Source organism: Varroa jacobsoni, unplaced genomic scaffold, assembly GCF_002532875.2.
Source record: "Varroa jacobsoni isolate VJ856 unplaced genomic scaffold, vjacob_1.0 scaffold_258, whole genome shotgun sequence".
Taxonomy (NCBI): domain Eukaryota; kingdom Metazoa; phylum Arthropoda; class Arachnida; order Mesostigmata; family Varroidae; genus Varroa; species Varroa jacobsoni.
Window position 1 is genome coordinate 12,819 of NW_019213160.1, and position 11,433 is coordinate 24,251.

At 41.4% G+C, this 11,433-nt stretch overlaps 1 protein-coding gene across 6 annotated transcripts in view; it reads right to left on the reverse strand.

Moving 5' to 3' along the window:
* Positions 1 to 809: 809 nt before the first annotated feature.
* Positions 810 to 11,433, reverse strand: part of LOC111258726 (uncharacterized) — a 19,937-nt gene continuing 9,313 nt past the window's right edge. For 4 of the 6 annotated variants that reach the window (XR_015310268.1, XR_015310269.1, XR_002679158.2 and 1 more), the window contains exons 2-3: positions 1,604 to 1,805; positions 810 to 1,450 (exon numbers count right to left, since the gene is read on the reverse strand). Coding sequence is in view for 2 of the 6 variants with exons in the window: in XM_086967564.1 (XP_086823690.1) it covers positions 1,399 to 1,450; positions 1,604 to 1,805 (254 nt within the window). In the remaining 4 variants the exon portion in view is untranslated. Of the gene's footprint in view, positions 1,451 to 1,603; positions 1,806 to 11,130; positions 11,215 to 11,433 lie in introns of those variants that run through there. The other 2 variants (XR_015310270.1, XM_086967565.1) reach the window with 2 other exon arrangements.

Sequence of the window (11,433 nt, forward strand, 5' to 3'; positions counted from 1 at the left end):
GAACTCTATTGTTGTCGATTTCCTGGGCATTATTGCTAAAACGCTCGTTCGTAAGTTATATGAATTAGCATTTAGGGAGAAGCAAGGAGAGGTGGAGGGCGTTCGAGTTTAGTCATGGGATGCGCTTTGCGGCTTTTCGTGACGTTATCGTTTTTTTTTTGTAGATAAATCTTTATACACTGTTGAAGATTGTTGGGTAGCTGAATGTGCATCTATACCTAGTGGACAGAGAGGTCTTTGTTAGGCATATTCTGCACACAGCCAAAACATAGTGCTGATATCATAACTAAGTGTTGGAAAGACTGGTTTTTATGGTTGGATTGTTAACATCACTGCGGATTCAAGTACGACCTTGATATTGACGGATTGGATATATGACGTAAATCCGATCCATTCTGTATTCCATGCGCCTTAGGTGAGATACGGTTATAAGTTTACTACGCAGTTCCAGCTTGACTATGCTGCATGTGCTGACTAAAGTAGGCTTTAACAGACGTGCCTTATATTCGAAGATATCCTATACGAATAAGTCAGTATAACTGCTCTAAGCTGCACAACTTTTTATGAGTGAAGTTAGGGAACTATCAGCAAGAAGCTTTTTCACTGTATACGAGTTTTCCTGATCTGCTTGTCGGTCGTGTTTGTTCATCATAACTATAAAGACAGTACAAAAATTTTTGTTAATATAGGTAACGTTTCTACAACAGAAAAGAATATCACGGCGATTGATGTTGATACCTCTAAATTAACTGCAAAGCTAGAAATAGAGCTGGAGTATCTAAAGGGTTAAAATGATAACGTACTATAAATTGTATTTAAGCGATTTATTCAAAAAACGCAAATCCGCCTAATTCCACGTATTGCGTGTTCCTATAGGTGTTGTCTTTTCTGCTGCCGCTTACATTCAGTTGTGTCTCGCTGTCAGCTGCTTCTTGGTCGTGCGATATTTTTGAAAATAGAGAGATGGCCTCTCCTCTCCTCGTAGTGGAACATGTGTTATCCGCACCCCACCCTGTCTTACCCCGTATGTCCCCTATTCAAATAAAAGATTCGCATTGCCTTTTCCGAGCCTCTGCTGTCTCCGCTTCTATCACGATGCAGTGAAGACCTAGAAATCTCTGAACCTTAGATGCGGCCCGAACTACCACGACCGTCTTTTGACCATCCGCCGCTTTGTTCCTCGGCCATTTTTCGTCACAGCAAAATCCATCACTTGCCTCTCTCACCTGGATTAGTGCGCGTCTTCTTGAGGGTGTTTATTCTAAGCTTGCTCTTTGTTCATTCTATCCGCTCTCCAATCGTTTTAGCTCGGCGAACGGTTCGAGCCGATCCAATTTCTACATTGATTCGATGTCGGTAATGCTACTACCACTTCGTTCTCGGACATCCGGGTCGTGCCTATTTATCAAGATGCCGCACTCCCCTGTCCTGGCTTTCTTGCCTGTGACTACTGAAACCATCAAACGTCTTAGGTTTCGCATCGTCTTTCAAGGTATCTGTCCATCTCACCATGACCCTTCAAGCTCAACGGTCTTTACTTCTGCCTAACTCATTCGATTAGTTGTTATATCCAGGTGACACCTACAACAAAAGCCATAGATACCTTAATCCCGAGACGTGTGTCAAATCGGTCAATCGATTTTGCCTCTCCCTTCGTCGTTGTTCCTTCGGTGTCATTCGGCAGTAGCGATGAATAGACGTTATTGTTAAACAGCAGATGTTGGTCCTCTGATGAGGAGAACGAAGGATGTAAAGCCAGGATAGCAGTGAAGCACAGCTGACAAGGCCGCACAGCGTCTCCTGAACTATAACGAAGACAGAGAGAGTGCACAAGCACATATATGTACTTGTTTAGTGTTAAGTAATAATACATATACAGCATATATGACGTGACACAAATATAATAATATGTAGTGGACTTAATGTACATCTTTTATTTTACAAATTTAACATTTTTACCCTGCGGTAGCGGCATTTATTGAAGTACACCCAGGTCTTGCTGAGCGAAAGCATTTCGTATACGTGCCTGTAAAGCAGCTAATCTATCAGATCAAGACCCTAAACGTAGCAATGCGGAGATACATTTAACCTCGTTACTAAATCTGCCAACCGTATTCAAACAAACGACTTCTTCGGTGTCATCTGTCGGCTAGATCTCAATAGTGATCTGTCGCGTCTGACGCCTTTCGTCTAAGTGATATTTTGATGACGGACATAATACTTCGAAATGATACATCATATACTGCAGAGGGAGCAATATGAAATAAGTTTACAGCAGTGACCTCAGTTACTTTTTTGCGTCGAGACTCATCAGCAGCATCGATCATTTGAAACACTAGGTTTCAGGTTCTTCTTACACGATTGCCTACACACTACTACATGTATACTACTACCTAACCTTCGTACTACGCGCCTATTGCTCAATTTACAAGTTCCCGGATGAGGACAAGTTAATCGGTCGAATGACTTCTTGTTTGAATGAACCACTTCCAGGAGGGATTTTCAACGTACTCAATTTATGCTGCGTCCCAGCATGAAATAAAGTTCGTCTATACATCCAGCTTCAAATTTAGGCTATCTCGTGTGTGTTTAAGCCTAATCGAATCGTATACGTGAACGTATCTTGATTAATTTTGTTATTATTATTATTATGCGGTTCTAAATTCGAGTGGCCAGAGTGGTAAACGAACAGATGGTCTTAGCGTAACCTACCTATAGCAGAATTGAGCGTATTATTCTTTGTAAATAGGGAATAACCATTGTATATAAGATCTCGTTAGCGGAAGCACATACGAGAAGCATGTACAAACCGTATGGAAAAATAGGTAACTGTTTTGTTATTCAGCCAACACAGCTAGCATTAGCTGTAATGTGCTTCGATAATACAGACTATATAAGCAAGTATTATTTATCTGTTAGCTTGCTTGGGAGGAAAGTCTCAGCGTTGACTGAGGCAGAGCGGTCAAATCTCAATATGAGAGAGAACTAACTGCCCGCGCTTTCTCGCCATTTCGGTAGCTTGTTTCGGGCGTTGCGTTGCAGTTATTGCAAACCTGTATGTGCATGATGTCGTTTCCTCGAGCTTTGTTTCCATCTTATACATAATTATTGTTAATGAGACTCATTTCAATCCAAAAGGCCCTATGGGGGCTCGATGATTTAACTTCAATTGGAGAAGCATAGCCCGAAAAGTCAAGCTAAGTGGACGATTTTTGCTCTAGACTTCTCGGAAGTTCCGGTAGACCCGAACGACGCCTGCGACCTATATAGTGTCATCACAAAGCAAGTAGGTCGTTTCAATCTAAGCAATGCGCCACGATGTTTGTTGATAGCATCTAATCTTATATCTGTTTGACAGTTGTATGCAAATAAGTAGTACGTAAGAAGTACGTTACCAATATTAACACTGGTACACGTATTTGCTTCCTTTGCAAAGATTTCCATTAGTTACGTTTGTTTTTTTTTGAATGCCGTAAAAAATCGCCGATACAACATCCATATACGAGTATATATACTACTAGGTAAATTATGCAGCAAACATTTTGAACGTTTTTTTTAAAATGCTACTAAATGGAGTAGGATGCAAATAATTAAACGATGCACCCAGAGATTTACTTTCTTGGACATAATCAAATTGCAATTATGTGCAGTTGTAAAAATCACTAGTAATACAGGTAAGGGGCAAAAAAATCCTCGGATTTTCAGCGAGCATGCGGCACCAGCGAATTGTTGGTTAAGGAAAATAAGTCAGTTGAGAGAAATGAGGCGAATAGATCTGATAATCATTGTCTAGTCACCCATTTCGAAGCCGCATAAAGCAGTCAGACTGTTCATAACACACCAGTTAATTCGGAATCAAATCCGGTCCTAGAATGTGTGTTTCACCCAGAAATCTCTTCTCTTCGTGGAACTGCACATGCTAAAGTTTACTGAGATTATAAAAATTCCTCTTCACACAAACAGACCTATCTCACTTTTTGGTGAGTGTGGAACTCGTCTTTGTTCAGAAACAGCACAAGGACTGTTATACGAAATCTACTGATGCTCATTGCTTTTCGGTACTTGGAATCGATCCAAGAGCTTCCCGGCAGCCCAGTCCGCTTCGGGAACTTAACCGCGTTTGTCTTTCTTTATGTAGCCTTTTCCCATTTCCGGCTTGACTCAGCTTTGGCCGATATGTAATGTTCCTGTTTACCGCCGCTCGCACTGCAACAGCAGTCTTGTTCGCCCGGCATATACCTGCCATCTGTATCCAGCGAGTCGCAGACGCAGAGAACCGCTGTCACTTTTGTCACAGATAATATAGCCAAAGCGGCAAAACAGTATTTCTATGCACCAGTAGCAGCAGTTGGATTTTCCGGCCAAATGGTAACAGGAGGTGGCGTTACTGGCAATACTCACACAGGCTTGACCTGGCCTGGCCTGCCTTGTCGTGGCCCTTACAACGTTGGGCTTCTGTAGCCCAAACGCCTTGCTTAGCATCGTGGCATGTACACAGAGAACTCTATTGCATCGCCTACTACTGCGGCTACCACGAACATATACGTAGACCAGGTTGAGACCTGGTTGCAACCTTTAACGTTGTAGGGGTGAACAAAGGAGTAGAGGAAGGACTAAGAGAAGGAGACGAACGGAGAAATTTCGTTTTTTTCTATTTTCCTATATTTTTATCCTATATCTTTTAGTGGGTTAAGAGCGTGAGTGGAGGACGAGCAAAGACTTGCGCAGTTGGAGCAGCTTGCCGGTTGGTACGAGACGGTGATCGAAGCAGGGGAAGGCGAGACACCTTTTGAAGTAGAATAACTGTAATTTGCAGAAATAACGTCCCCTTGCGTTCTTTCACGGCCCTTTCTGTTTGTCGACGAGGACGAAGCGATGAATAAAATGTTCTTCGTATCGCCCTTGTCGATGGTAATCTATCTGGCCGCCAGCCGAAGTGCGTACATGACGACCGTCTGGCAGCCGGTTGACTTCTATCATCCAATAAATCGGTCACGGTCTAGTTCCTATTCGAGTAGGTACGTCGCCTGCTTCGTCAACATAGGCCTATATACCTTTAGAACATTAGTAAACGTGTAAGGAAGATCCTTCATAATATAGTCCTTTGTTCAATTCAATCTGAAATTTTCGATATTTGCAACCCAAAGTAATTAGAGCAACCGCGCCGGTACTTATAAAATACTTAACCTTCACTGGTTTGTCATAACTGGTGCTGACCGAAAGGTTTAATAAACACGTATATAAAAGTTGCTAACAAAGAGAAGGTTATTTAATTAAATCATCGAAGTTGAGGTTCCATGAAGAGAAACAAGAGATACTTTGTGGTCCTGAGGTGGCGCGCAGCAAGTAAAAGATCAAATATCTGGAATGATGAAGGTTTCATCAGAGCTGCAGCTTTTAGAAAATAGTCCATGGGCGTAGCAATGGGTAACATGAAAAACGCTGTGTTACATAAGACCATGTCGAAAATGGCGCTTGTCTATCTTAGAGTCAACACAAGCAAGCGCTAATAACGTGAAGAAGCCATAACCCAAACTGCTGACGTCTGATCATCATAAGCTGTAATCGCAGAAATGTTAAGCCAGTTTCTAACGACGAGGAAGTTTTTTACATATATATTTCTATATTATTACCCCATATATATATTTTCACTACTAAATAAGTAATGAAAAGTTAAACTTGCATAGCACCGTTGCGGTACGCTGGTAGATTGAGAAAAGGGCTTTCGACCGGTATGTCAAAACTAAACACCAACATAGAAAAAGTAAGTAAGTATCGTCCAAGCTAGTATATTTTTACAGTTTCGGAAATTGTACTTGCAAAAATCCAGCAGAAAACGGTTTATTTTTTTACCGTTCTGTTATTCAAATTGTTAAGCAAATAGTAGCCCGACGTAGGTAAGCGAAATTCACGCACCGTTCGTCGACGAATTCTCTATATTGATCGTAGATTTCACACTCTGGGTGACAACGGTATCCAAACTAGTTTCACGAAGCCCTGTAGAAGACATTTTGGCTCGTGCCGAACAACGACCAGCATTTGTGGGTTATACTACTATACTGGCGTGCGGGTAAACTTATCGACAGATAAGCAAACGATCACGCCTATGCGCAGAGGCCCCGAAGGATATAGAGTCAATTTCTGTGGCCTTCAGTGCAGTTGGTCGTTCGCTTGGCAAATTTTCGTTGTGAGAAAAACGATGGGCTATTGTTAGTATCTGCTACCGAACTTTCTTCGTTTTCGTTTTCCCTCAATCCCGATCGATCTTCTTTCGTTTTCTCTTTTTTCCTCTTTCTTGCTCTTAGTTGGAAGGCGGTAGCAGCAGCGCTGATAGACGAGCCGAATTTGCAAATGGAGCAGATACGGGTGACAACGCAACGAACAGGCCGTCCGTCATACGCGGGCTATATTACAAAAAAGCATCTTGTATCTTCTACTAATATAAGAAAACGTGGGCCAGAGGTGCGCCATTGCCATGAGCTTCAGCTCGTCAGTGTACTATTATCGGGCACTACCACGATCAGTTCAGAGAACGAAGACGACGTACGTTGGCCAGTTGCCACTGGGTCAGAATTACCACCACCTCCTTTAAATCTCAAGCAGGCTTCTCCGGAAATAGCATGCGGCCAGGGCGAAGAACGGAGGCATGGTCAGTAACAGGAGACGAGAAGAGGGAGTTGGTCTCGAAACGGCTCACGCCGACTTGCTATAGGGTGAGCCACATTGGTCATCATTCTGGGACGTTATCTGCTTCCTTGTGATGCGCAGCCATAGTAACAGCCGGTGAGATCGTATCAGATCGCAGCAAATTCCAAAAGTTGCGGTTTAGCAGTCGGGGCAACTTCCTGTTGCCCTTTCCGCGTCACCTCATTTTTATTCCTTCCAAAACGTTAGACATGGCAAAAGTTCTACCCCCTATAGTATATTAAACGCACAATCCTCGATTAAACTTTGTGCCGAAGCTGCCTGCTGTGCCTACCATGGTTTGTATCCTTTACAGCCTTTATCCACTTGACAATCGTGGGACCGAATTATGAATTTCAAGTAAAACCTTCTGCTTTATTTTTCGATTCTTCTACACAAGTCTGTACAAACAACTTGAAATGGATGTTATGGTCAACGTAAAAGGGATCTAAGCAAGCAACGGTAGACTATGTTTGCGCTATTTAATTATACCTGCAGTATACTATTTACTGAATTTGCATTTCAGTGACTCTTGACTTTTCTCAGATCAAGGCTTGGCTGTTTATAGCGCCGCGCCAAAGTTAATATTGCGATAACCGGCTAAGGCGCATGTCACAGTATAACGTAATAACAGCGTGTTTAATCAGTAATGTTTATACGCCTACCATCGGTTCAAAACGGGTCTAATAAGAAACCTGACTTCTTGAATGAATGCAGGTCCAACACTCTTATTTATTTACTGTTAGAATAATAGATACTTGGCCTTACGTATAAAATCGTTTATGAATGCAATCGGTGCGATGTAATAGTGTGAACCCAAAAATTCAGATGAGCCTATGCATGCGTATTTTTTATTTTTCAAAAACTATTGACGTTATTATGAACGAATTAAACCGGTGAACGATGGGCGACGGGTCTTATACTGCAATATCATGCGTTATGGTTATATATATATATATATATTATCATTAAATTTCACCATAAAAGAAGGTTTAATGGGTTACGACGACTCTACACGACGAAGATATAGCCAAGTAAAAGTAGGCTGCATGTGTTGCAAATGGCTAACTTCAATTAGTCTCTAAGCAAGTACTGAAATGTTCTGCTTTAGACCATGTGGTAAATATCCCAACAATGTTTTATTGTGTACCTCAACAATTTTGTCATGGCAGGGCATACTTTTAGGCTAACGATTCGAAGCAGCAACCCCAAGTGACAGTCTTTGTGAAATCCAAACCAATCGAACAGGGAAAAAAAGAGCTTCATTCGTTGAAGATTATCACTGATCGGAGTACATTGCTAACTACGCAAGTGGCAAGCTTGCTCTTCGGCAGCATCTGACAGCTCAATATAGAGCCCGCAACCAGAGTGTTTACAAATGATAAGGGCTGTAGTAGCTGGCCAAGTTGGACAATAACAGGAAAAAATATTTCAGAACCGTTTCGTCTTTCGAGCCTCGAGACTGCGATATAAAAAAGATAAGGAACACACTAAAGTAAGCCAAACTTAACTTCGATTTTACACTAAAAAAGTAGGAGTAGTCTCAGGCACATTCTAGGATAAATACGTACGAGAATGTTAGTCTCCGATTGTCTCGACAAAGATAGAAACGGAAAGCGGAGGCTATGGTAATAGAATATAGCGATCCATCAAAGATTGATAAAAAAGCCTTCCAACGGAACAGCGAAACACCGTTAACAAAACAGTCATTGTAAAGACAAGAATTGAAAAGTTAAAGACCATAAAGAAACTGACTATACCTCAAGAATTTACACCGAGGAACAATGATGTTCCTGTGATCATGCAAACTGAAGCAAAACGTACCATCGGCAATGCGCTCACCACCGACTCAATATGAGATTTCAAATTAATCTTGTTAGTGAAATCACAGGAGATTTAAAGTAAATAATGCGTTGTCAGCGAACTAAGCCTAAGACAGATAAAAACAAATATGGTGTATTCAGGAGACTATGGAGAATATGGTGTATTTATGCCAACAAAATCCAGCCAGCCAAATCCGTCTGGAGCCAGTAAGAAACGCTGTCATCGACTAACCGTAGATCAGTCTGCATTAGTCGCTAGAGAAAGATCTGGCGACAGAGTAGTGTCAGACCCGGGTAAAGAGCGGAATAGCAGAGCCAGTTAAAATTCGCAATGGTTTTCCACTACGAGATAACGCAATTAGGTCTGACTGATTTTTTGATAACTGTATGTGTGACAGTTGGTAGTACATACTGGGCTTGTTTGGCGAGAATGTACATGTTCGCCATGCTATAATAACGACCACGGTCGAGAAGAACGGAATCGGGTTATATCTTAAGATCCCAAATTTTCCAGATACGAGTCCCTGCCGCTTCGATTGCCTCTATGCCTCTTAACGTATTCTACCGTCGATCCTGTTGAACACTTATAGCGATATATTTAATGAAAATGTATATATTAATTAATAATGCGTATAGCTATTGCTGTCTTACCTTATATCTGTTTTTCAACCGCGCAAATAGCGCCGGACAACCCAATATAAATATTTACAGTAATTATAATAATGGACAAGGCCGTCGCTGTTAGTAGCGATTGCTGAGCGCAAATGTAATATCTAGGTATGGATATAAATAATTTCCATACCTAGAGATTCCAACAAATTTGCTTCAACCTGGGTTAGTGCTGTGCTAGAAACCTGTCTAAAGTTTTCCATGTACGAACCATTTATTCCTGCCAAAAATACGGAGAGATAAAGAAAATCGTGGAGCCATATATGAAGATGTACGAAACGATATAAAAAACCACAGAAAACCACCCATCGTATTTCCAAATATTCTCTAACCGTCCGCTCATTATTCGCAGGAACAGTTAGCACAACTAAGAAAAACCTCGGGCACGTTAATCTCTCGCCTGTTGTCGGGAACTCGGACTCATGTAGAGTTAACACGAGGCTGGCCCTGGATAGCCATCAAAGCCACTGTCAGAAGCGCAGAAAGGTAAAAGAATGTCCTCGCAGCTTAGTTGTTTGTTGTAGTCCTGCATCTGCTTAGGTCCAGTCGGGACATGTGGCCTCTGTTCCGACTAGTCTTAAAGTGGTAAAGTAACGAGAGCCTATTTTTAGGCTGTATATAGTACTTCAATCGAATCTGCTATGCGGCGAACCCTTGTCCTTTGGTCCAATGCGGCGTCATTGAATTATCGTTCCCAGACACAAGACATTATAACCTTACCTCTATCCAATTTACGATCGTTCGATTTAATGACTAAGTCAATTTAGCGATCTTGTGGCAGCGAAGCGACGAGATCATTTCAAAGGAGGGCGGACGGTGCAGTTAGTTGTTAATCTTTTTGAGGCGCGTCAATTTTATTCAATTCTATAAAAGTCTGCGAAAATCTTATGATTTGAGCAGACAAGAACATAAACAGGAAATGTATCAAAAAGGCCGCACAATAAGATTCGCCAGTATCAGGCTGAACGGGACCGAAATATATTTATATAGTCCACCCCAGGCCCCATGCGACCTTTCCAATAAATTTACGATGGCAGAAACCAGTTTTCTATCGTAGTGGAGACTGTATTGGCTTAAATAGAACAGTTCCGTTCCGGACTAAACCTTAGGTGCGCATACTCGAAAAAAGAGCACGTCACGGAAGCAACTGTTGTCGTACTCTGTCGGTAAAATAGTCGTACAAATACCAGTATTCATTAAACCGCAATCAAATGGTGCTCCGCTTTTGGTGTCAGTACGCAACCATATAGTGCAGCGACACGCTTTGCCGACACCCAGCCGAATATCAGGTTTATATTAGAATTGCAGTTGTTGTTTTACTGCCAGAATAGATGTTTACTAGAATGACCATAGCGTTTGTAGCTTTGAATTGTTGCTTCCCTTGGTCCATGCACCATGCGCCGATGATTAGTCATGGCAATCACCGGGTCACAGTTGATCGGACTTCGCCCCCTCATCACCAATAGATCGTTTTACTAGAAAAATGATACAGTAACGCTTTGAAGTACACTGAGATAACATTAAGCGGTGTACGTTTCTCCTCCGGTAGAGAGGATGGACAAAGCATAGATACGATACAAGGATTTCGCCACGAACAACCAGAATAACCAGTTACCGTTCAAGACTGCCTTAATATCTACCTGGCTAAGCGACATGAACTTACGGAAGTACGGACTGCTACGCATGCTTAGAAAACAAAAATTGCAGAAGACTTCTGTACATATGCGAGCAGACGCTCTAATGATATAGAAATCTACATGCATACAGGATGTCCTATATATATCCTAAATTTAGATCAATTTTACGTATCCACTCATCCACTATAGTGCTAAAAGAAAACATATGTATATACACAATAAGGGGCTATTGCATTAGGCAACATGCTTTATTACATAAAGCACGTTACTAAAAATAAAATTTCACTGGCAACATTGAGAGAATAAAAGCGTTTTACCTTTTTGTAGCTCGGGTTACGTTTACGATACGGTACGTACATCTTTAGTAGACTTTGTCGTCGCAGTAATAATTTACTTTTGTTTGTCCTGATCTAAGCCTATGTATTATTTGTCTCTGCAAAGAAAAGCTATCTGGTCCGGTTACAAATATAGTTTTGAACAATAGAGAAAGGTTAATCGGTACATGAATGGTGGTTTGTTTAAAATACACTTATGATAAAAGGTGTCTAAGGGAAAGAATATTTCTTTAGCGGCACAATTATCTCATTAATAATAATTTACCATTAGACTTACAGAATCAA